Source organism: Lichenostomus cassidix, chromosome 15 (genome assembly GCF_008360975.1).
Source record: "Lichenostomus cassidix isolate B80296 chromosome 15, HeHo_3.0, whole genome shotgun sequence".
Taxonomy (NCBI): Eukaryota; Metazoa; Chordata; class Aves; order Passeriformes; family Meliphagidae; genus Lichenostomus; species Lichenostomus cassidix.
In genome coordinates, this window is record NC_139496.1 from 13,479,113 (window position 1) to 13,504,496 (window position 25,384).

The window sequence follows — 25,384 nt, forward strand, 5'->3', positions numbered from 1 at the left end:
TTTCCCTGTGCCAGGCCTGAGGCAATGGATGGAGCAGTGAACCTACAGCCCTGGGCAGGGTGGGGCACTGCAAATGCCCCTCAGCCATGGACATCATCAATGAGTGGAGGAGCAATACTTGCCTCAGTGCCCCTCTGGGCTGGGTGAGCAGTTGAGTTTGCAGGTAGAGGGTTCAGGAACAGCTGGACTGCCAGCACTGCACAGGCACTGCAGTGTGCAACATGCCACGGGCAGAAGGACCTGAGCCAGAGGCATTGACCTAGATAAACCTTTATTATCTGGCTGGTGTTGGTACATGTGTCAGCACAGGTGTAGAAATGTGACAGAGGGGCAAGTGGTGCTGAGCACGCAGGTGCCCTGAGCTGAAGAGGGGAGGGAGGGCTGCTGTCCCAGCTCACTCCTTTGGCCTTGTGCTCCCCTGGGACCCTTTGCCCCTGTCCGCTCCCCAGCCCACAGGTGCTGCAGCCCCCGATGTGGAAGTGCCCCAGGTGCACGTGGCGGTGGGAAGCAGGGTGTCGGAACAGTTGTGGATATGTCCCCAGGGAGGTGACACCAGGCAGGGCCTGCAGTGGGCAGAGGGGCTTGCTCACAGGGGGCCAAGGGAACCACTGACAGGTGCTGCCTGCAGGATGCACCATGACCCCGGCTGGACTGCACAGCCCTGCTCAGCCACAGACCCACGTGGTGCCCCAAGTCTGTGTGATGCACTGCTGTGCCCCGGCCACCCCGATGCTGCCTGCAGGGCAAACAATTCCTGGAGAACAAATAACTTAAAAGGCTGGAGCATGGGGGGCAAGCCAAGCTGTCAGCATCCCTGGCAGTGCCCACCTGGCTCTGCCCACAGGGTCAGCCCACAGCCAGCTGAGGCAGAAGCAGCTCTACCACAGCAGAGGTGTGGGGTGCCCCGGTGGAAGAGTTCTCCTGTCCCCACTGCCAGACCCATGGTCCCCCAGATCCTCCCGGGGCAAGCAGCTCCCTGCCTGCAGGCAGTTCTGGGGTGAGGGCAGCAGTGGGGGGGAACAGGGCAGGCTCTAGCATTCTTTCTGCCGCATGCGCAACTCATGGCGACGCAGGTGGTTATAAAGGGATTGCACATAGGTGAAGACGCACTTGGCGTCTGGCTTCTTCCCCATGATCATCATGTCTTCGACCTCCACCAGCGGCACGCAGTCCACCAGCATCCTGCAGAGATGAAGGCTTTAGCATGGCCTCAGGCAGGCTGCCCCATGTGGGGGCTGGGATGGACAGCCCGCACTACCCAGGACCTGCTGGTGTCGGGCACTGCTGCCCTCAGACCTGCTCAGCTCCTTTCACATCCCACTCTGCCCTGCCCTGGTACCCACAGTCCTACTGCTCCTGACACTGGGAAGAGCACATGCTGTCTGCACTGGAAACTGTCTGCCCCAGGGCAGGGGTTGCCCAACTGTCTGCACCGAATGCTCCCCTGGTGCTCTCCACCCCAGCTCTTGGTGCTGGCAGTCATCCCCCGCTCAAGTCATGCCCACCCCACTCCTCTTGCTCCTCCAGCCGATGCTGGTGGCCTCTAGGGAGAGCTCTGCCTGGCTGCAGGGATCTGCTGTGCCCCTGCCTCAAACCCCACCAAGTAGCCCACAGAAAGCAGGGAGTGTGTCTTGGTCACATGCAGCCCCTTACTCCAACCTCAAGCCCTGGCCCTGCTCTTCTGCCTTCCCCCAAGCCCTGGCAGCCCAGCTCCCACCTTTGCCCCAGACTGAAGCCTGGGGGCTGCCTGCCCCAGGCCCAGCACACCCTACTGCTGAAGTGGGCACTGCCCTGCCTCAGCCCACTCAAGCTGGCCTGTGCCTATCTCCTCCTCTCCCTGCCCCACCACAGTGCAGGGGTCTGTGCAGGACCCCACTCCAGCAGCTACCAGTGTTGTGAGGCCCTGGCAGATCAGCTGTGGTTCTGTCCCCATCCCCAAAATAGCCTTGGGGCTCTGCTGCTGTCTTTTTAGTAGGGTGGCCCACTCTGCTTCACCACCCATCCAGTTCCCTGGGCCATGTCTCCCCAAGCAGGGGCTCCCTGGGCTCTTGAGGGGGCTGACAACACAATTAGGGGTCACTGTGAAAACCATAAAGGACATGGAGGGGATCCGGCCACCTCTGTCCTCTCCTCTCCTCTCCTCTTTCTACTGGGAGAGAAGCAAGGGGCACAGAAGCAACCCTGCCACTACTGCCAACCCTCCTGGCCCTGCCCAGGCCCCTGCATCTTTACTAGGCACTACCCGCCTTCAGGGGACAGATGGTGCTGGAGTATGCCAGGCTGCTGCTGCTGCTGCTGCAGGAGCAGGGGTTGCATTGCACTGGGTGCTGTACTGACACAAAGTGGCAGCATCTGCTGCTGCCATGGCCAGTTCAGTTGCTTTGCCCTGGGCCACTCAAGGTTATGCCCCAAGGCTGTGCACGCACAAGGAAGATCCTCTAAGGCAGGGCTCTGCCCCAAAGACAGGGTGCAAAAGGAGGGTCTGAACCCTATACTGCCACCCACCACAACACCCTCATCCCCAAGCCCTGTACCTCACCTCTCCCCCTCTTGCAGAAGCCCCACTGCACACATTGGCCCCCTAGAACAGCTCCACCCTGCCCTGAGGAGAGACCCCAGTCAATGCCAGCCCCTGTGGTACACTAGGGCCCAGGAGAGCCCCCCACCCTGGGTCTCATGGCCCCAGCCGTCCCACGGGGTCTCTGCTGCCCTCGCCAGTGGGCTCCAAGCAACAGCCTGGCTGGCACCAACCCCACCTCATGATTTGGCCACCATGGTGATGGAAGGGGGCGATGCCTGGGGCCTTAGGAAAGCCCTTGCCACTGCCAGCCTGGCTCAGGGGGTAATGGTGGAGCATGGAGAGCAGCCCTGCCCTTATAAAGCCATTGTTTGGGCCCTGGTGTGCCAGCACTGTGCAGAGCCAGGGGAACTGCAGCTCCAGCGCCAGCCAGGATGCCCTGAGAAAGGCGCAAACACTGCAGGACGAGGCAGGACCCGAGCCGAGCCTTGAGTCACACTTTCCAGGCTCCTGCTTCTGCCCATATATGAGCAGGCAGCATCTTGGAGCTGGGCATGCACGCTGGGGCAGACGATGAGGCAGCAAGCACAAGCACTGATGCTGCAGCATCCTGGGGGGCCACCCACACTCAGACAGCACCACTCGGAACACCTTGAGTGGCATCCCCAGCAGCTGATTCCCTGGGCCAGGCTCAACTATGGGGGGAGGGCTCTGTTCTCATTACTGCCCTCCCCACAGCTGGAGAGCCAATAGCACTCCAGGGTGACACAATCCTCCGTACCCAAACCCCCACAGGCACTACTCCAGAAGGCCCAAGCCTAGCCAGCTGTCTCTGCCCATCTGCTGGCCACAGCTGGGCCCTGTCTGGCACTGCCAGGACTCGCTCCTCACCCACCAGTATCCCCCAGCCTTGTCCCCAGCGGCAGCAGTCACTTCCCTGCCGAGCCCTGGTGGTGGTGGGGCACGAGCAGGTACTTGGAGGGGAAGGTTCTCACCATTGGTCCTGAGGGGGGTGACAATGGGCTACGACTTTTTGGTTTTTACCAGCCCCTTCTGGACCAGGCAGCGATAGAATTCCTGAATGTATGTGTACACACACTTCCAATCTGGCTCGCGCATCCGGACCATGTCCTCCACGTCCAGCAACTGCGGACAGTCCGCGTGCTTCCTGGGTGCAGGGAGAGAGAGGGGCAAGCCAGTGACCGCAGCCCAGTCAGGGAGGGGAGGAAGAGAAAACAAGAGACACAGATCAGTGCAGTTCCATCCCACTGGCAGCTGCTCTGCTCTGGCATGCTCTGGGGATGCACAATGCAGGGGCAGGAGGGCTCCAGGCACCCCATACCAAGGCCATTCAGTGAGACTGGGGGGGCACAAGCAAGGGGGAGGGGGCAGGTGAGTGGCGTGGAGAGGCGTGAAGTCCAGAGGGAAAGACAGATGGAAGAGGAAGAGAAGGAGGAGGAGTGAGGTGTTGTGGTGCGCCAGGTGCTCAGGGAGCGGGTTCCAGAGTGGAGCGGCGCTCTATATAGCTCCTATATAGACCCGCTGGGAGGATGGGGAGGGCAAGCCCAGCCTTCCTGCCCAGCTCCACTTGGAACCGCGCAGCACAGCCCTGGTGCAGGAAGCTCGGGAGAGGACGCTCACAAGAGCTGGAGGAGGAGGAAGGACGAGAGGCCAGCTGGCTTCCAGGCCGGAGAGATCGATGGCTCTCTCAAGTCCGCACACCAGTTTCCCAATTAAGGCAAAAAGTCCATTAACAGGAATGCCAAGAGCCAGGCCCGCAGCCCCCTTCTCACTCCACCAAACAGCACCACGGCACCCTGGGAGCTTGCAGGAGCCCCCAGCTCACCCCACCACCTTGGACATCAGCAGGATGGGACCCCCACCCCCAGCCCTGCCCCTGGGCAGGGTGCTGGAGAAGAGGGGTGGGTAGGTGGGAGAGAGACAGAAGGAAGGAGAGAGGGGCTGGCTGCCAGCTCTCCAGCTGGGCGCACTCCCATCTCTCAGCACCCAGAAAGATCGGAAGCAAAAGGGGAAGGGAAGAGACTGGAGAAGCTGCAATGGTGTTTGAGCCCCTACAACTGTGAAAGGAGGCACCTGGCATAGGCAAACTGCTCCCCACAGGCTGCAGTCCCACAGTAGGTACCCCAGGATGGGATGTACTGCCTGAAGCCAGGTGGGTTTGTGAGGCTGCTGCTCTGCCTTTGGGTGCTCTGCTCCACACTCAGGAACCCAAACGCCACACCTACTGGGCTGCACTGGCCTCTTGTGACTCTGTCCACACAGCTGCTGCTTGCCCCTACAGCGTCTAACCTCGTTGTTGCATGGCATGGTGGAAGTGACACCTACGGGCACCCACCTCCAGCACCATCACCTCCATGTGTCCCCCCATTACCCCAGCAGCGAGCAGGAGAGCCACCCCAAGCTATCCCAAGCCCACATGATGGCAAGAGAGGTACATACTCTGCAGAAGAGAAGGCCACCTCAAAGTTTTGGCGGCGGTTCTGGGGCGTCAGCTTACTGTAGTCAAATGCATCGGGGAAGAAATTGTGGACTAAGGCACAGAAGGCCATGCCATCACTCCAGCTGGATGAGAAGTTCTGGATGTCCACGTGCTGAGAGGGCAACAGAGTTACCAAGAGACAGAGTGACTGGCCTTGGGACAGGAAGAGGAGGTAGTACCCACCTCATAGCCCCGAGTCTTGGCTCTGCACCAGTCCAGCAACATCTGCTTGATACTGTTAGCATTGGGCACACCAAAGCTGGAGGAGCGCTGCACGGTCGTCTGTGATGCTGTGGGGTTTGGAGAACTGTGGCAGGAGACATGGGGTGTTATGCATAGCTGCAGGGTGTTATTTGTGCAGCACTCACTGCCCTGGCCAGCCTGCCCCAGGCCCAGCCTCACCTCCCACCCTCCTTCTGCAGCTTCTCCAACATGGCCTTGCGTGCCTGTGAGGCTGATGTCTTGGGTAGGCTCTGAGCCTTCATCAGTTCCTTCTTCTTCTCTGCCTGACGCCGCTCCAGCGCAGCCAGGCTGCTCTGCCGAGAGCCACTCTCATCCTCACGGTCAAAAATGCTGGGAGAGACACAGGCAATGCTAAAGGGGCTCTGGCCAGCCCAGGGGAGGGCAAGAAGTGGTCTCAGCCCATGGCCAGCCCTGGCACTCTGGAGACCTCCATGTCCCTGGGACAGAAGAGAGCTCGCTTAAGGTCCTCAGCTGGCAGACCTGACTCTGTGCCCATTGAAAGGACCCATGAGAACCTCTGAAGACATTGAATGTAGCCCAAGGACCAGGAGGCTTTGGGATCATATTTGCATGGGGACACTACAAGCTGGGCAGAGGGTTAGTGCAAGCAGATGAGTAACAGGGATCATATAGGGCTGTCCCCATAGGCACCTCTGCTCACCTGCCCATCTTCTTGGATGAGGAGCTGTAGGATGATTTGGTTTGAACGAACGTGCTGTTGCCATCTGCAGAGAGAGGAAGAAGAGAGGCCCTGGGCAAGAGCTAAGGGCAGCTGTGCCAGGCAGGCAGGACTCTGCCTGCACCAGGGCCTTGACGGCTCAGTGGCAGTGATGCTCCAGGGTTACACCCTGAGGATGCCGTGGGGAAAGGGCAGGAAAAATTCTTACTGTCTGATCTCTTCACATAACTGGACTCCATGGTTGTAGTACGGGAGGTCTTGGTGCCATCACCTGCAGGGACAAGGCAATGGGAACTGCTGGGCTAGGAGGAGAAGCACCCGCAGACACCTGCTGCTGCCAAGCACCCTTGCACTCATGCAGTGCAACAGGGAGAAGTCCCAGGTGGTAGAGCCATGGGCATAGCAGGCAGAGGGGGAACAGAGGGCATGTGTCCCCCAGGCAGAGAACAAAGAGGCAAGTGCAAAGCAGCAGGGGGCTGGGGAGGCAGCTGGAGCAGGCAGCCACTCAGCTTGAGCCACCCAGGGACTGGGAGAGCAAGGGTATAGGTATAGGAGACAAGAGACAAGCCAAAGGCACAGATAAAGGCCTGCTACCCTGACAGGGCTGGGGATTCAGAGCAGAACCCTTAATTGTCTGCAAGCAGGCTCTGGGCAAGCCAGAGACTCAGCTCTGAACCACAGTCCTGCTCCCAGCACAGTCAAGCCAGACTCAGGACAGGCAGTGAATGGCAGAAGAGCTGTGATGGCAGAGCACTCTGCAGGATTCTGCAAGGCCTCCAAAGGGCTGGCACACCCCCCTAGCCCAGCCCATACTAGAGTGGGTGAGACGTTCAGTCTTGGTGACACTAGTGCGTGCTGAGCCATCGGCTGACTGAGTGGTCTGCGTGGTGGTGGTCTCCGTGGCGTGGCCAGTCCTTCCTGACACAGATTGGCTCCTAGCCTCCTGCAGCCGCTGGTCCCGCTCCTTCTCCCGCTGGTCTGTAAATACAGGTGGGAGATGGCATCAGCAGCAAGGGGTGGTGGTGGGCACGGTTCCTGCCACACGAGGGGTCCTGCAGCTGCTGCTGGCCCACAACTGGCTCATGCATAGGGTGATATCCTTGGACTCAAAAAGCCAGGGGTACAACAGAGGACAGAACAGAACACACCCTCCTGCTTCCCTGCAGCTGGACAGCCCCCACTTCAGCACCCTATATTGCCACCACCACTGCTCTGACCCCAGTGAGGGTCACCATCCCCAAGTACCTCGCTTGCGCTGGCGCAGCTCTCGCATGGCGTTTCTAATCAGTCGTCGCTCCTCAAAGTCTGTTGTCCGATCCAGCTGCAGGAGGGGGAAGTCATCATTAGTCCTCTGCCATTAACTCAAGGTCCCTTTACCTTCCTGCAGGAGCCCAAGCCAGAGGAAAAGGTACCATCTTATCCAGAACATCCTCATCCTCAATCCTGCTCAGCTCCTCGACGTTTAGCTTGCTCCTTCTCTCCACCTCCTTCACTTGCACCTTCTCCGTGCCATTGGGCAGCTCTGGCTCCAGCCTTGGTGCCTGGTGCTGCTCCACCACTTCTGGCTCCATCTGCAAGGACATCACCATGCAGTAGGCCCCTGCTAGCTTGGCCACCCCCCTACCTCTTCTCAGGGTCCAGGCCCTTCAGGCCCTTATCACCCTGACATGCTACAGGGCAGTGAGGACTCTGGAGAGGACATGCCACGTGGCATAAGTGCTGCAAGCATCTGCAGCGCCCAAGGCAGGCAGGGGAGCATAACACTCTCCTGCAGCACTGCATGCCCCCGGAGGGGCCCAGCAGTTCCTCACCTCCTCCCAGTCCGGCTGCCAAAATATCTCCAAATCCTCCCTGCTCCCTGGCAGGAGGTGGCTGGGCCCCCCAGCAGGCAGGGGCTGCCCAGGACTCTGAGCAGTGGCTGTCACCCAGGAGTGGGCAAGGTGCTGGCAAGTCCAGTGCGTGCCATTAGCAGCACAGGGATTTCCATGGAATTAAGGACTTAGTGTAGAGAAGAGCCTGTGCAGATCAAGAGCCTTCCCCCGCATCCCTGCCAGGATCTAGGCCAGTTCAGCTCCTGCCTGAGCGCAGCCAGGATGCCAAGTCTCTTTCAGCACGACCCCCCAGCAATGCACAGCAGGCAGCGGGCCAGGCCCAGAATAGGGCACAGAAGCAGCAGGGATGACAGAGTGGGGCCAGAGCAGCCACACACACACCTGGCCCCATCCTGTATCCTGTGGCCCAGTAACCGATACATAGCAAAGCTGTCAGCCGGAGCTGACGCTGGCCACATACACCCATGCCACCACCTGTGCCTGGTGCTGCAGTGGGGGCAGGACAGCTGCCTGTGGCCTCCCACCTGATACACCGGGAATGCAGAACAGGTGGGTGCACAGCCCGGCCACAGTGAGCCCAAGGCAGGGCAGATCCCCATGGTGCTATGTCCCCATGCACCACTGCCACAGTCACACCTTGTGCCAGGGCTACAGACACCCCCAGGTGCCCTGGGGGCTGGTGACCCCCTCCCACCCCCCTGTCATGGGGCAGGACTGCCCACACTCACGCTGCTGTTGCTTCGGGAGAGGTGCAGGGCCGTATGCTGGCGCGTACTGGAGAAAGTGGGTGGATGGGCCACAGGGCCACTGAGCTCCTCAGTGCCCTCAAAGTGGGCACAAGGGTCCTGTGCTTCCAGAAAGAGGGTACTGATGTCCTCCCCAGGGAGCTCCTGCAGCCCTGGCGCAAGCAGATCGAGGCGGCGGCCCAGGTGCCCCAGCTCTGCCCGCAACTCCAGGTGCTCCTCCTCCAATGTCTGCAGTGCCTGTGCCAGTGCCTGCACTCGCTGCAGGGCCTGCTCCAGCTGCCCCTCTGCTGCCCCCCGGAATGCTACCAGCTCCTGCCGCAGCTCTGCCAACTCAGCCACTCCAGCCTTCACCAGCCTTTCCAAGCCGACCCCCAGCATGGTGGTGGTGCAAGTGCTGCGGTGAGCCCTGCTCAGCTGTCCGCCGCCCTTTATAGGGGCCCGGGCACCCCCCCAGCTGGAGGCTGGCCCGGTCCCTGCCTGTGGGCTATTCTGGTCCCAGCAGCTGGGGGTCCTGCGCAGGGGTGCTGAGCCAGGCGCCGCACTTAGCAGGGGATCTGACTGTGGGACCTGGTGGTTCAGCAAGGGGAGCCCTGCAAGTGGCCTGCCCACCCTCACTGGCTGTCATGGCCAGACACCACCCTGGGGGCTGTGGGACAAAGTGCTGGGGACCAGCCCTGATCACTGCAGTGCTGGGTGAGTGAAAAGGCCAACCACTGTTGTGTCCTTTCACCCAGGTACCTTCCCACTCTGGTCTGGCATCACCCACAGCAAACACCTCCAGCCCCAGGCTGGCATCAGTGCATAGGCCTTGGCCAGAGCATGGATTTTAGGTCTTCATACCGCTGCGCTGCCCAGTGCCTGCCCCAGGGGGAGCAGGACCCCGCACGAAGGTAGCACCCCACCAGCAAGAAGACATGCCGCAATCCTATTGCCCCCAAGTCCCGGCAGCCTGCTGGTCCCTCCAACCAAGCCCTACCTGGCAGGGCTGCCAGCACCACTGCCTCATCTCCTCCTCGACCACCAGGAGCATGCCTAGAGGCTGCATCTCCTGCCAGGCAGCTGACAGGTCTCAGGTCCCCCACCTCATCAGGCAGACCCACTAATACCTTAATGAGAGCTGACAAGTGCTCAGGCCAAGCCTGCCCAAGCACATTAGCACAGGGAAGTCATCCCACTGCAGCCAGCTACCCACAGGCAGGACCTGCTGGCAGGTGTGGGGAGCACCTGTGGGCACTGCCTGCCTCATGCTGGCAAGGACTTGGCCGAGGATGGGGTGAAGCCAGTGGTACCACAGCCACCAGTATGCCACAGGCCACGGGTAGTGCCACAGGTAGTGCCACAGGCCACCCACAGTGCTGTTCTGTAGAGGCAGCCAGGCACGCACAGGGCCGTGAGCAAGACAGAGCTGTGTTTGACATCCTGGCTCCTGCCAAGGCGGCACACGGGCGCCTTACATTACCCTAGATGGGCAGGAGCAGATAAAAGCACTTGAAGGACTGCACACGGGGCTGTATCCTGTGTGCACCCAGGCCCAGGGTGGCCACAGCCTGCTCTCCCCACAAAACACTGTAGAGGGGCTGTTTTTTCAGTTTTTTTTCTCCACTTGCACCCGGGAATCCCTCCTGGGTGGGCTGGAGCTGTGACCATTCTCCACTCAGGATGGCATAGCAGGAACAGGCAAGACCCCAACCCATAGCTCCAGGGCGCGTTAGAGACCTTTGAGTAGTAGCTCCCCAGAGCCATGGCCAAGGTCTGTCCCAAGGAGGAAAAAGAGGGGTGGTAGGCAATGGGCTTTTCCCTGAGCTGCTGCCACAATTAAAGGTGTTTAAAATAGAGAGAGACCCACAAAAGGCTCCTTGTCCCCCCCCATCCATCTCCCCAGCTGTCTATGGTGGCAGTCCAGAGTGCAGTGGGCTCACGTGGGGCTGTGCAACCACACACAAAGTTCAGTGTTTCCTGGTGAAAAAAAACCCACCAAAACAAAAGCACCAACCGAGACCACAGAGCCTCCAGAGAATGCTACCTACACTAACCCCTTCATCCCTGGTCACCACCCCAAGCCCTGGAGCTGCCAGGCAGTGGCCAGGTAGGGCACAGCCCCACAGATCTCAGCCCCACTGGGCACTCACCTTGGTGACATTGCTGCTGACATTGCTGATGTTGCAGATGCTGCTGACACTGCTGGGGATGGTGGTGATACGGATGGGGGTGCTCCGCAGACCCAGAGTCACCTCTGCAAGGGAAGCAAGAGGCATGTGGGGTCTGACCCAGCCTGCAGGCTCAGCCCCACATGGGGAGTTGTTCTGGCTGGGGTATCTGCCTGCCCCACACATCCTGCTCTGGCAGGGAGCACTGAGCTGTGGCACAGGGAATGGGCTTTGGGGACAGGCAAGGGACAGGGCAGTCGAGACCCCTCACTGCCCTGGCTTATACTCCCCAAGGAGGGGTGCTTTCTGCAGTGCTCCAGCTGGAGCCAAGACCCCCTGGTGAGAGGGATGGCCACAGGAGCATCCCACACCAGCTACATCTGCGGGCAGACAGGGTTGGGGCAGCACTGGAACGGAGACTGCGTAGCAGTGGGACGGGACCGAGCAGGACAGCATAGGCTCCCCTGAACCAGCAGGTCAGTGGGGAGAGGATGGGCCAGGGCTGTGGCGGCAGGGCAGGGACTGGGGAATGACCCCAAACACAAACATGGTAAGACAGTGGGACTGGGGACAGGCTGAAGGGCCAGATGGTCTCCCTGAACTGAGATGCCCTGAGTAGGCTGAGAATGAGTGCCAAAGGATGAGGGCTATTAGGCACGTTCTGTTTTTCTGGCAGCACCTGTGCTCAGCCTCTGGGCTTCCAGCACTCAAATGCCACTGCTGGATCAGCAGGCCTGCCTCCACCTGCCCATTTGTGCCCACCATCTGTCAGTGCCCAGCTGCCCACTGTCACCCACCTGCTCCACTGCCAGCTGTGCACATGCACAGTCCTGTAGTGCTTACAATTCTGCTGGTATCCATTCCCCTGCAGCGTCCACCTTCGTGAGAGATCCCCAACTTTTCCAGTCCCACCTCCCTGCATGACACCCATGCCCATTACCCCTCCAGTGTTGACACTGCCTCATGACAGATGCCACCTGCCCACTGGACCTGTCCTGTGCACCCATACCCCATCAATGCCCACCTGCCCGCTGGCTGCCGGGGCTGGCCGTGACGCGGGGTGCGAGGGGCTGGACGCGCCCATCCTTGATCTCGATGGTGAAGAAGGTCTTCATGGCGTCGAGGCGGGAGCCGGCGGGGCGCGGGGCCGGGTGCTGCTCTGCACCGCCGCCGCCGCTGCCCCGCGCGTTTTGAGCGGGCGCCGGCGGGGCCGTGCGGGGCCCCCGCTGCCATTGGGCGGCCCCGGCCCCGGCCCGCCCCCCCGCACCGCCCGCCCCCGCCGGCCCGAACCGCTGCGCGCGTTCCCGCACCGAGCCGGCGGCGGGGGAAGGTGGGAGTCCGGCGGGGCGCGGCGCTGCGGGGATGGGCGTAGGGTCACCGGACTGCAGCCGCCCGCGAGTGTCCCCGCTGGGGCTTGGCCCTGCACCATGCATGCAGCCCTCCGCGGTGCCCCCTGAGATACACGCTGCCCCACCATCCTGGGGTGCCCCCTGCGATGCACGCTGCCCTCACCCCTGGATGCCACGCTGTGTATGCAGCCCCCTGGATTGCCCACACGATCCACAATGCCCCTGGAGTGCATGACCATGCATGCAGCCCCCCACGGTGCCCAGGGGATGCATTGCTGCCCCCCAGAGATCCCATCACACACCCAGCACTTCTCAGGGTGGCTGCAGCCCCTCAAAGCCTCTGCTCCCTCCCCCCACTGCTGCCGGGTGTTTGTGCACAGGGATGGGAGGGAGGGAGAGAGGGAGTGATCCTGGGCAGGAAGCAAAAGAGCAGGTGGGCAGCCAGCAGCATCCTGCAGCATCCTGGCAGTGCAGAGCTCCACACCAGCCCAGGCTCCACCGGGGACCTCCCGCCACCGGGAAGAAGACAATGGAGGCAGCCAACACTAGGATCTTACCCGCAGAGCCAGCCAGGCAAAGGGAGGAGAGTGCCAGCTCCCGACGGTAAGTATTCAGGCGAGCTGGGGTCCCAATTACGTCCTGGGTGGGCACAGATGCTTGGGAAGAGACAGGCCAGGGAAGGAATGAGACAAAGGGAGCAGAGGGTGAGCATGGCACAGGTGCTGCCGCCACCCCCATCATTCTACACTCCCCAAAGGTTAGTGCCAAAATCCACCAGCACTCATAGGCTGCCCTGCACCGGAGACTCTGCCCTGCAATGCAAAACCACACCGCACAGGACGGTGGGCTCTGTGCCCAGCTGTGCAGGGGGGGTACTTGGGGTCTCTGTTGAAAGGTTGGAATCACCCCTATCCTCACCAGGCCCAGGCACAACATCGCCTCTGGAGGTACTTTGAGGGGACCAAGTACCTCAGTTTCCAAGGGTACAGGCAGGGCTTCCGCACTGGGGCTGGAGTAATTGATGCCCATGGAGGGAAGGGGGCTCAGCTTCTCCTCAGAACCCAGGTTTGGGCCCCGTGTGAGGCAAGGGGGGTCGGCTCCTGCACACTTCCCTCTACCCTGGGGCTGTGCCATGTTGCAACCCACCACCCCCAGCATCTTCCCAGGGCTTCTTCCTTCCCAGGAACCAGCAGCCTCTAGGGGCTCCTCAGAGGGACAGCAATCTCCACCTGCACGGGCAGCACCCCTGGCCCTGGAAGCAGAGAGCTGCTTTTTGGTTTCTCCCCATTTCCTTCTGGCACAGCCATGGGGATTGGTTTTCCCAGCAGTAGGAAGAGGGCAGCTGCTGGCCACTGGAATCCCTCGGAGCTGTGGGGAGGCCCTGCAGGGTGCTGGGCCCAGGGCGGGGGTGGTCAGGGCCAGCCGTGCACAGCTCCCAGCCTTATTGGGACAAAGAATGCAAAAGGCCAGGGTTTGCTGCTGGCACTGATTCCCTTTCATGGCCCTGCAGCCACCCGGCCAGAGTAGGAGCCCCGGTAAACAGCCTGCCTGGCACCCAGCTCCCTGGCTGGGGTGGGCATTGCCACTGCTTGGCTGGGCAGCAGTTGGCCCCCAGCTAGGGCTGGCCTTTGGCCTGGCTGTGTCCTGCACTCACATTCCTGGCCCAGCATGTGTGGGCTGGAGTCATGTCCCCAGGGCTGCCTGAGATGTACATGCTGCAGGACAGAAGAACGGGGGGGCCCTGGGGTAGCACTACCCAGCTGGAAGGGGGCCAGGGCTCTCATGCCACCCCTCTCCGGCTACACTTACCCACTGGTGGCCTCACATGTCTCCCACCTGGCCCCAGCACCTGGCAGTGCACTCCAGCATGAAGCTGTGGGAGGAGAAGGGCAGAGCACTCAGCTGGGGGTTGCATGCAGTACCCCCATCAAGTTACCTTCGCCCACAGACTGCCATCCCCTGGGCAAGGAGGGCAGCAGCAGCAGCTGCCACCAGTTCTGTACCTGACTGCCAGCACTGGGCTGGCCTGGGACAGGTTGCTCCTCTCTGAGGCTTTGCCCCACACTGGGCTCTGGGGTGCTGGCAGGGCTGCTCAGGTTCCCTTCCTTCCAGACTGTCTGGGGCTGCCCCTGCTGAAGGTCCTCATCACCATCCTCAGGCTCTGGGTCAGGCTCTGGGGCTGGCTGCAGCTCCAGGAGCACAAGGGTCCCCGAAACCACAGCTGTGGGTGAGAGAAGAGGCTCTGTTTGGGAAGCCTGCAGCTGCCTGCAATGCATCCCTACTCCTGCAGCCCTTCCAGGCACCCGGCTGCCTTGCCCACCATTTGTGAGATGCCATATGCCCTCCATCATCCTGCAGCTGTCCAGGCACAGCTCTGGTCCCTAGATGGGACTTTGCTGTGGATATTTGTGGGTACTTACCCTGAACATTGGGTTTCTGGGGGTCTCCCACCTGCTGGCTGCACAGCCTCTGCATCCTGGCTGGGATATGCTCCTGCTCCACCACATCCTCTTGCTTTTGGGCCTGGGAAGAGAAGAACCAGCCCCATTCCAGTCTCTGATGGGGCCACCCTGTCCTGTTCCAGCCAGGGACACACAGGCTGTGGTCTCTTCCCATGCTATCCAGGTCCCTGCCTGCATGCTGCTGGGAATGGACAAGCCAGTCCCTGCACAGGGGTCTCGGCAGGAGGTTCACAGGGGGACAAGTGTCCCCACACCCTGTTGCATCCTGTGGGCAGGGAGGGAGACAGTGTCTAGTGAAGGGGGACCCCAAACTTGCCCCATGCCCCCCCCCAGGCACTCCAGGGCTCCATGATGCAGGGAACACCTAGCTTTACATCAACCTGTCCCTGTGCATGGCACCTACAGCTCTGCTTGTAATGATTAAATGATTAAATATTCTGGACACAGGACCACACAGAGGTGACAGGTGTATCTCTGACAAAAGTCTGAGCAGGGCTAGGGTGTCCTGGTGTCAGCTAGGGAACAAGGTGCCAGTCCTGGCTGTGCCAGTGCTTCTAGAAGCACCATGGCACCTGGATAGGTGGAGATGAAGAGGGGCCTGTATCCTGAGGAGGTACAGGCGAACCAGGCCCCAAACCCAGTTGGCCTGAAATGGCCTTGGATTAGGAGTAATCAGCTGGACCAAGCAGGACAGCCCTGCCAGTTGCTCAGTGATGTCCCAGCCCAGCCAGGGCTTGGGGGAAGCATGCCAGCACATCCGGATGGGGAGGCAGACAGTGCTGAAAGGTGGCACAGGGCCACATCACTTCTGCAGCTTCCTGTTATGGCCCTGGGGCAGGAGGAGGAAGAAGCAGGGCTGGACAGAGGTAGATGGGGGAACCCCACGCCTTCTCACCCAGCTGTGGTTACACCTATTACTTCTCTTCCCACTCTCAAAGGGCAGCCCTGCAGGGTTAGGTGCAGAGATCTCCTACCACTACACAGTCTCTGCAGGGTCACCCCTGCTGCACTCTGAAAACCCCAACTTGTGCTCATTCCTTCCGGCTCTGCCCACCAGCTCATCCTTCTCCCACCCAGAAAGCCCACAGCTTCACTCCAGAATGAGCCCTGGCCCCTCAAAGGCTGGTAGGAACAGCCATCACAAGAAGGGTGACAGAGAATCAAGGCTTCTACCCACGCAAGGGAACTGCTGCAGGAGAGATGAGCAGTTGTTGCCCCTAAAGAGCCCCATCCCCAAGAACTGGAGCAGGGAGGGGTGCACCACATGCACTGAGGGGCTTCCAGATGCCCACCAGGTTGTATCCTTGGGAGAAGCTCAGAGGCACCCTAACCTGAGGCCCCAGCCCCAGCTCACCACTGCTTGGGGCCATGCTGGCACAGCCCAGCCAAGTTTCCCCTGTCCCCAAAGACCTCAGCCCCACCTGCTTCAGTCCCTTTGGGCAGGCATGCACAGCTTGCTCTGGGCTCTGTGCTCCAGACAGGCTGGCACAGGAGGTGCAGGAAAGGGTGAAGTCTTGATCAGTCCCACACCCTGCAGTGCCCTACATACTCACCGCTGAGCCTTCGGGCTCCTGGGCAGGGGGCTGCTCTGCAGCTTCCCCGTACCCACTCTCCTCTGGCCCAGCCAGTGCCGGCTCTGCATTGTCCTGATGGCTGCTCTCCCTGCTCCTGTCTGTGCCTGGGGGCTTGGTGCTGCCCTCACCACAGCTCTCTTCACTCCCAGTAAGGGCTGGTGTTTCAGCATTGTCCCTCTGGACAATTTTCCCTTCCTCAGGCACAGTGGGAGGCTTGCTGTTGTCCCTCCGGCTGCTCTGCACATTCCCAGCCAGGGTTGCGGCTGGATAGGAGCAAAGATGGTGTTCAGGAAGGAGCTTCCCACGTCCTGGACTCTGCAGGGCATCCACCCAAGAACATGAGAACAGTGCCTCACCTTCAATCTCCTCAGCCCGCAGCTTACGGATGGCAGCTCGGATCAGCTTGCGCTCCTCATACTCACCCGCTGCCCGCAGCTGCAATAAGAAAGGACCCAGGAAAGAAGCAGGGTCAGCCCTGGCACAAGGTCCATCCCAGCAAACAGTCTGCCCTGGCACATGATCACTCACCAGTTTTGTCAGTTCCTCCACAGTCGTGATGGCTTCGAGCTGCTCAGACAAGGTGGCCAGGGCTGCCTGCTGCTCTTCCTCCAGGTGCTGTGACCTGAGCAGGGTGAGAGCAGTGGCCAGCTGGGAGCTGTCATGGGCACTTGGGAACAAAGACCCCTTGTGGGCAGCTGGCAGATCCAGGCAACAGGCACCACCATGTGCCACGCTGCTCCCACCCTCATGTTCACCTAAATCTGTCCCAGCTACAGTGGGGCCAGGTACCGCAGCCCCCATCTCCTGGTGCAGAGGCAGAGAATGACCCAACTCCCCATAGGACTCACTGCGGCCAATTCTCCTTGTTGTCCTGTCGGTGGCTGCTGCGCTCTGGGCGGAAACGCTTGGATGCCAGAGTTTCCTCGTCCCGCTCCAACTCCTGCCGCTGCAGCTCCCGGATGGCCGAGCGGATGCGGCGCCGCTCAGCCAGGTCCAGTGTGGCCTCCAGCTGGGTGCACAGGGCAGGGCTCAGCACTGGCTCTGGCCACTGAACCCCCATCTCAGCCCTGGTGCCACCCTCTGCCACGCTGCCATGAGCTGCCCACACTCTGGACAAAGGGGCTGTCTGTCTGTGGCACCCACGTGCCCAGTGCATGCTGCCCGGCACTGCCAGGCCCTGCAGAAAGTGGGCACAGCCCCCTGGGGCAGGATGCTGGGACCAGCCAAGGAGAGGAGGGGCTGCCATGGTGGCACTGAGATCTCCAGGCATGTGAAGGTCAAAGAGACTAGTGTGTGAAATGAATGCCCACCAGTGGTCCTGCAGCCTCCAAGGGTTGGTGCCCTGCAGCTCTTCCCCTCCCACTCCCACCAGCTCTGGAATGAGCCCTCCCACCCATGTTGGTCCCTCCAGCAGCAAAGGAACATTCTCCTCCCATCTCATGTTCCCCAGGAGGAGCTGGTTGAAAGGGTCCCAGCATCCCACCAAGGGGTCATCTTGGCCACCCTGTAGCCCTCCCCACCTTCATCCACTGCTAGGGGATGGCAGGCGGCTCTTGGAGTGAAATCCATGAGTGGGATCTGTCCTAACTCAAAGTCCAACCCTTTATGTGTGAGAAGCACAGCTACAACTCCCCCACAAATGCCCCCCATGAACATCTGACAGGCATTCCAGGTGCTCCTCAGCCCACCCAAGGCCAACACCTGGCATGGGCACTCAGAATTGCTCCCCCTCTTCCAGATCAGGTCACAGCCCAGCCCTGTTAGCAGCTCCAGTTTTTCCAGGGGCCCATGAACACATCCCCTGATGCTGAAGGGACAGAAGGCAGCCAGATCTGCCGTGAAAGGCCAGCCAGGCCCCACTATCCTCCCACTTGTCCTGCTGCGTGACATCAAGACTGTCCCGGCACTGGGAACCCGGAAGGTGATTTCCCATGGAGCTTGTTAAAAATAAACCCCATGACCCACAGCAGCTGCTGTCAGCATCAAGCCCCGTCACAGTGGAAGAAGCCATGGGTGTGCCACAGGACAAGAGCATCAGTCCTCTTCCTTCCTGTCCCATGGGCCACTGACAGGCCACCCACCCAGGCTCTCTGGCTTCTGCTGCAGCAGGGATCCAGGGTCGGTCCCTTGATTGGACCTGAACTAAGTCACACTGGGGGGCCCCAGACCACCACCTGGATGCAGACCCCTCTGCAGAGACCCTGAGAAGCTATTGCCCTTTGCCCTCTCTGCTTGGAGTTTGGGGATATGGGACAGTATTCCCATCTTAGTTAAGCCAGCAAGCACAGAGATCCCATGTGCCACTCCAGTGGCAGCTAAAACTGTGGTCCTCCAACCCTTGCCAGCCACAAAGTCCAGCTGGAAGCATCATCCTTCCCCAGCTGGGAAGATGCTGGCAGCTGGGACTACCAGCCCCTACTACCAGCAGACCAACTCTGAAAAGACACACAACCTCTGGGGGAGCTGCCTGGAGCAAGGGTGCCCTTCCTCTCCCACCCCAGAAGCCCCCACCATGCCAGCAGGCAGTACCATCCCTTCCAGCATCCTGACTAGAACTGAGGCCTGCAGCCCGCTCTGGGCTTTTATCTAGAGCAGGCACCTCTGCCACCACAAGGCCAGGGAAGTGGCTGGGAAGAGCAGGGGCCACAGTGCTGCCAGAGCTGTGGGACTGTTGGAGAGAAAACCAGCACCTCAATCCTCATGGGCCTCTCATTTCCCATCTACCCCAGATGGATGCCACTGCAGTGGGGACAATAGAGTCAGGACAAAGGCATGGTCCAGCAGCAATGGCAGCCACCCTAGCCAGCCAGAAAGCCCGGCTCCCCGCACACAGGGTAGCATCAATGGGCTGGGAAGTGGTGGAATCTAGTTCAGCTCAAAATGAGGGCCTGGTGGCAGAGCTTTGTGGTAAGAACAGCTCTCCCTGCAGCCATCCAAAGGCTTTGAGGACAGGAAAACAGTCCTCAACTGCATACTGGGTGGCCAAGGTCCTGGGCCATCCATAAATAAGCTGCTGGCAGTGAGTGGCTTGGCCCTGCAGCTGGGTCAGGGCAATGGGGAAGGTGGGGGGAGAGAAGGTGCATGTGCACAGCAGCTGTAGAAGTGGTGAGTGCACAGGAAAGGGGGGCGCAATGGGACATCAGCCCTGCACACTCTGGTGCAGGGAATATGCTGGCACCTGTGTGTGCTGTGTGGCACCCACCTGCCAGCTGTGGGGTCTTCCCTACCGAGGAGGTTCCAGCTGGAACCTGACCTGCACCCAGGCCCTGGAAGGCTTCTCCCCACAGGACAAATGGCAGGGCAGGAGAAAATGCCTTATTCCAAGCCCACGTCAGCAGGGAGCTGGGATGAGGCAAATTAGTGGCTTTGGAAGCTCTGTGGCCAGTGGCAGGGGAAAGCATGCCGGAAACCACAACAGCTGGGAAGGAACTAAGGGGCCCAGCCCTGCCAGCACAGGCAGGCTCAGGGATCGGCACATGCCGGGAGCCCCATGGGCCCTGCCTAGCTGCCAGCAACTTAATGGTTCCAAGCAAACACCCTCCTCAGCACACGGAGTGCCTTTGTGAAAGGGCACTGGCACAGCATCCATAGGCTGCTTTCCTACTGGTGCCCAATACAGCAGCGCTCAGAATCCTGGCACAACGGGCAGCTCCTCTGGGAGGGCTGCAATTAGCCCTGCATCCATTCAGCTCTTTGGAGTGTCTGAGCACGCAGCACTTTGGAGGCTGGAGCCTGGCCACAGGGAAACCACTCTGGGACATCGGATGAGCCTAGCACATTGAGCACCTCCTACAGCCCCAAGCTTCACTGTCATCTTTGGAAAGAGCCATAGGGAGCATGGCTGCCCCCTAGGCAGAGGAAAGCAGGAAGGACAATGGATGACAGGGAAATGGCAGGGATGCAGCACTTCTCAGGGCCATCGAATATTTGCCAGAGGTTACTGGGTGTAAGAAGAAGGGGACCTCATGACAGTGACTTTCCTAGCTCAAGCCTGCCCTGCCTCTGTCTCCAAAGGTATTTACAATCTCCCTAATTAACCAGACTAAGATTTGGAGGGGCTGGGAGAGGGAAGCATTCCCAGCCCAAAGCCAGCAGACCTCAGCCGGCCATGAGTGCTCAAACTGTCCCTGCTTCTGGACATCTATCTAAGGGCCACCCTGCATCAGCACCTACCCCATCACCCACAGCTCTCTCCTCCAGCTCTTTCAAGCCATTGGTCAACATTATGCTGCACCATTCGTTCATTCCAACTGGCCTCCCTGGGACTGGGATACCAGTGGGGAGAGGCAGCTGGGGAGAGAACCATATGGATGCCTATGTCAGGAGTTGCAGGGCAGAGGCTCCTGGCCAGCCCCCAGCCCAGCCAGCACACGGGTGAGGAGGCTGCAGGACTACCTCAAGTCCCCCAGCCTCCTTCTTCCAGTTTCCCTGGAGACATCAGATGCTGCTGCCTAAGTGTAATTTTGCTGGGAGAAATGAGTAGAAGCAAGGCAGAGTGGAGGGCTGGGGAAAGCAGAGAAAAAGGGAGGAAGCGGTGGGAGAGGCAGTTTTCCCTTATATGGACTAATCCTCTTCCAACTGAGTGGAGCCAAAAACTTAACCAGAAGAAAAATAATTCCTTCCTTGCCTCACGTCAGCTCAGAGGAGACTTTCCCCAGCCTATGCCATAAAGCACAGGGAGATCTGGGTCACAAGCACAGTGCTCTGGGGAGGCAAAGCCCCAGCAGGTCAAAGAAAAAGCCCCCACAGAAGCAGCGCTTGCTGCAGGGTGAGACCCACCTCCCTGGGCTGGCCAGAGACCAGGAACCAACCACCGCTCCTGGGGCTCCATCTCAGATTGGAGACCTCGGCTGGGACATGGCAGAGCTGAAGCACTGGCAGGATGGGGAGACAGCCCGACCATCCCAAACCTCTGCATGGGTGGTCCATTGGCCCTAACATCATCCCACGAGAAGCAAGTGGGCTACTCAGCTCAAATCACGGGCAGGTCTGCGTGTCATCTCTCAGAGCTGGCTGAGGGTGGCAGGACAGGAAGCTCTGCTGGGGGCAGCCCCTGTGCCGACCCACGGCACAGTCCCTGCTTCCCGCCGGCATCCCGACTCTTTCCTGTTCCCGCAGACCTGCCTTCCAGGCTCACTCAGCTTCCTGCAGTGACCATTCCCTAGCGCTGGCCCGGGCCACCTTGGCTGACCCCCCGGGGCAGCCTGCACAGCCCCAGCCCCGGGCCGGGGGCTCTTGGGGTTGCCCAAAGCCGAGAGGCTTCCCGGGACAACAGCCCCGTCTTCGGGACAAGGAGGCCCTCGTCCTTCAGAGCCCACCGGCCCCGGCAGCACCCGACTGCGGCTCTCGCTCCTGGGCCAGTGACCGGCCGGTGCTCCAGGAAGCCGCCGCGCAGGAGGGCATGGGATGCAAAGCCATGCGGGCAGAGCCCGAGAAGTGCGCCTGGCAGAGCGCCAGCCCCCGGCAGCGCGGGAGCCCGCAATGGGAGAGCGGGGAGCAGGGAACTGTGCCGGCATCGGGGAACGATTTCCCGGGATCCGCCGGTCGAGAAGATGGAACAGAGACAGGCGGTACGGCCGGGCGCGGTTGCGAGCAAAGGGCCAAGCGCGGCCGGGCCAGAGCCTCCGAAGTCACCGGAGCAGAGCGGGAGCTCGTGCTGGAGCTCACCCCGGCGCAGAGCCGGACCCGGGCCAGCGCGGGCCCTTCCAGGTGCTGCCGTCCGGAACCGGCGCTGGGTCTCCAGCGCTACAACCGCTCCCAGACATGACTCCGGAATCCCCATGCCAAGCGACAGACCCGAGGCCCGCCCGGTCCCGCTCTGCTCGCGCCTGGGACACCCGGCTCCGGCCCCGAGGATTCAAGGAGCCGAGGCATCTCCAGGCACGATCCGTCCTCGGAGCCGCCGCGGGCGCGCACTGTACCCGAGCCCCGGAGTCACTGCGGGACTCACCAGCTTCCGCAGCGCTCCCTCGTCCATCCCGAGGAGGCTCTCCTGGGACATCCTGCCCGTCGGGCCCGCACTGCTGCGGCCGAGGCTTGGTGGCGGCCGAGACAACAAAGGGCGACCGGGGCGACGCGGCCCCGCGCTCTGTTCGGCTGCGCTCCCGCTCGCCCCGCCCCGGCTCCGCTCCACTCCCGTCCGTTCTCCCGGCAGTGCCGCAGCCCCGCCGCTTCCCGCCAGCCCGGCCCTGCCCCGCCCCGCCCCGCCCCGCCCCGCCCCGCCCCGCCCCGCCCCGCCCCGCCCCGCCCCGCCCCGCCCCGCCCCGCCCCGCCCCGCCCCGCCCCGGCCCCGCCCCGCCCCGTCGGATCTGGGGTTCCGGCCCCGTGCACCGAGAAAAGCCGCCGTGCCATGCCGTGCCCTGGGGTTCCGGACTCACTCCCGTCCCGGTCCCCACGCCGGTGCCGGCGTAGCGGAACTCGGGCCTGGCCCGGCTTGGGTGGCACCCCAGGGTGTATCGTTGCCCGAAGAGTGTCCCCGAGCCCAGCCCGGGCGCGGAGACTCCCTGCCCACAGGAGCTGCTGCGCCCCCGGTTTGTGGGATGCGGGGCAGAGAGCCAGTAGCACCTCCTGCCCAGAGGTCTTCCCCACCGTGACCGGGGGATCACACCATGGGATGCCCCTGCATGCGCTGGGGGGCTGTTTGAGCTGCGTCCTGACACCGCGGCAGGATTAATGCCCAGGGGACCCCCAAAAGCCCTCCACCTGCGAGGGCTCCCTGGGGATACGTTGTCTCCCCAAAATGGTCCCACTGCTCGCTCCAACTTAGAAGCTGTTTGTGGTGTCCTTATCTTTCCATCTTGTCCTAGGTCCTACAAGGCAGTGCCAGGACAGCCAAGCCCTGGTGTCTTGCTGTTGGGAGGCTCCCCTGGAGACTCCGAGCTTCCTACCTGCAGCTGAAGTGCAGCCCTGCTTGGCAGAGGACAGACTTGTTGGGGCTCAGTCTTATTTCTGGGCAAAGGCCAGAAGTATTCCCTGGAGAGGACTAAGTACCTGATGTAACCCAGAAGTGCTGTGGGCTCTGCAAAGCAGGCAGCAGCCATCTGCTTCCAGCTCCTAGGAGAGGGGGAGAGGTGCTGCTCCCTGCCTTGACCGGCAGCCCAGAGACCAAGGGGCTTCTCCAGAGCAGGTCACTGAGATTAAGTTCACTGCTACTCTGAGAGTTCTCAGCAATCTGGGAAGATGGATGGGATGGAGCAGGACTACAGCATCCTCTGACACAGGGAAGGACCTATCACTGTAGGCCAAAAGGATGGGGTGTGGTGGAGGTGTCTAGGAGGTCCAGCAGTTTCCATATTGGGAGTGTTGCTGGTTCAGATGTCACACTTCAGGCCTGTTTGGCAGGGTAGGTCTCCAGCTGTACTGGCATCCCAGAGCCCTAGGCTCCTCAGCAGCTCTCCACTCTCCAGCTCTGAGCAGCATTGGGCTCCACTGGAGCATGACAGCCCCTGCCCAAGCAATTATGCTTAAAGCCAACCCCTGCAAGCACTGTGCCCTCTATCATAACATCACCCTCTGCCAGTCTCAGCAGCATCACTTGCTGGATGATCCCTGCTGCAGAGCTGCCACACAGGGGTCTGGGGTCGGCCCTGCCCTGCATCTCTGCTGTCACACAGCCCCTTGGGGAGCAGGCACCAGCACACTCAGGGGTCTGCGTCACTTGCAGCTCTGCTGTCACATGGGAGCAGGCACTGGCACTGGCACATACCCAGCTCCTGGCCTTCAGGCAGCACAGCTGGCAGCAGCTCATCTGTCCTTGGGGTATGGGGGGACCCTGCTGCCAACCTTCAGCTGCTGAAGGTACATCAGGTTTGTTCCCTGGCCCCTCTGCCAGCAGCAGCACTGGGCAGGGCAATGGATACTGGTGTGTGGCTCGCAGTGTGGATGGTGGCCTTCCCACACGAAGCACCTAAAAGCAGAAGCATGCTGAGCTGTGTGGATAGAGTAGACTTGGGTGCGCAGCTCTCAGCATATGCAGTGCCACTTATCCTGCCTCTGCTCCCACAAGTCTGCACCACTCCTGGCTCCATCCCTCCAGATCGTGACCCTGTCACATCTTCACTGACTCCCTGCCACATCCCCAGGATCACCACCCACAGAGCATACGCAAGGCTCCCTGCGGGTAAGGTGGGCTTGCAGCCAGCCAAGCAGAGACTCCAAGCAGACCTCCTTACTCCATGAAGTGGAGCAAGGAGAGATTTACAAGCCCCTTGTAAAGCCCCGGGCTCCAGCTCCAGGCCTGGCTCTGGGAGGGCTGAGGGTGGCAGGTAAGGGAGTGCATTGGTGCAGGGCAAGTGAGGGAGTGATCTCACCAACTTGCAGCAATCACAGCGTGCTGTTGTGTGTTCTATGCTGACAAAGGTGGGCATATCGCCCAGTAGATGGGATGAACCTGCACCAGTGGGCAGAGGCCGGGGTGGGTGCATAGGTCATGGGGGCTCCCCCAGCCAGGAGACAAGTGCAGCAAAGGGAGGAGGGGCAAGAATCCTTTGGGTTCCCTCTGGGGATGCTAAACATAATGTTAAATGCCAGTGAATGGTTAAATGAACCATGCTATTATCAACAGTGACATCATGGTGGTTGAGTTTTGGAGCTCTCAGACCCACTTGCCAGGACCCCCCTGGCAGAGTACACTGGTGGTACCCAGCTCCTCTGGGCAGAAGAGAAGCTCCTCCAGCTGCCCAGGGCTGCAGGGGAAGTTGGCCTCTCCCTGCCTCCTCGTCCTCTCGCTTCTGAGGATTGCAGCTTTGAGTGTGATGATGTGCCAAGATTCTCTTGGACAATAGGCCCCTGGACACTATGCAGCTTCTTTAGTCCAGAGGCTGGCATAAAGAGCAGCCAGAGCAGCAGGTCCTGGGGTGGATATAGTGCTGTGCCCTCTCAGAGAGATGGCAGAACCTGGGCATGGACACACCCCAGAGATGGGGCAGGACAAGGGATGGATTAAGGGCTGCTCTTGGGTGTGGATGGAGGTGTCAGAAACTGGTCTGGACACCTGCCTGACTCAGGGGTGAGATAATGCAGACAAAGGTAAGGATGTGACTGTAGTGCCAGGCAGGGAGAATTCAATTTCCTTTGGGGCACGGCCCTTCCTCTGGGCACAGAAGCACAGTGTGAGGCCAGCATTACCCTGCTGTCCTGGCAGCACAGACCCACTGGCAGTGCAGGGCTGCGCAGGATGCAGCGGGCAGAGGAGGGTCCTGGGACCCCTCTCTTCTTCCTCCTGAAGCTTTCCTGGCTTCATGCTTCCTCTCCTGGGAACTTCTGACACCCACAGACCTGTGTCCATCCCACTGGCCACACACCCAACACTTTGTGACTGCTCCCAAAATCACAA

The 25,384-nt window shown here is 60.8% G+C and overlaps 1 protein-coding gene across 5 annotated transcripts; it reads right to left on the bottom strand.

The window, feature by feature from the left end:
• Positions 1-254: 254 nt before the first annotated feature.
• SMTN (smoothelin) lies at positions 255-22,222 on the bottom strand. 5 transcript variants are annotated; one of them, XM_085076312.1, is made up of 22 exons: positions 22,001-22,222; positions 16,899-17,059; positions 16,579-16,672; positions 16,407-16,485; positions 16,030-16,313; positions 14,435-14,537; positions 14,018-14,235; positions 13,824-13,887; positions 12,572-12,670; positions 11,690-12,019; positions 10,648-10,751; positions 8,501-8,617; positions 7,353-7,511; positions 7,186-7,261; positions 6,754-6,918; positions 6,149-6,211; positions 5,923-5,986; positions 5,421-5,591; positions 5,202-5,325; positions 4,979-5,130; positions 3,514-3,686; positions 1,042-1,182 (listed from the first exon to the last, which is right to left on the bottom strand). In XM_085076312.1, exons 1-21 carry the CDS (start codon positions 22,049-22,051, stop codon positions 3,542-3,544), a joined length of 2,823 nt encoding a protein of 940 aa, XP_084932438.1. In that variant the 5' UTR covers positions 22,052-22,222; the 3' UTR covers positions 1,042-1,182; positions 3,514-3,541. The 5 variants fall into 5 exon arrangements, with proteins under 5 accessions (XP_084932439.1, XP_084932437.1, XP_084932440.1 ...); XM_085076313.1 differs by lacking the exon at positions 3,514-3,686 and having other exon boundaries at positions 255-1,182; positions 14,018-14,222; positions 14,434-14,537; XM_085076311.1 differs by lacking the exon at positions 3,514-3,686 and having other exon boundaries at positions 255-1,182; positions 22,001-22,221.
• Between the last annotated feature and the right edge of the window lie 3,162 nt (positions 22,223-25,384).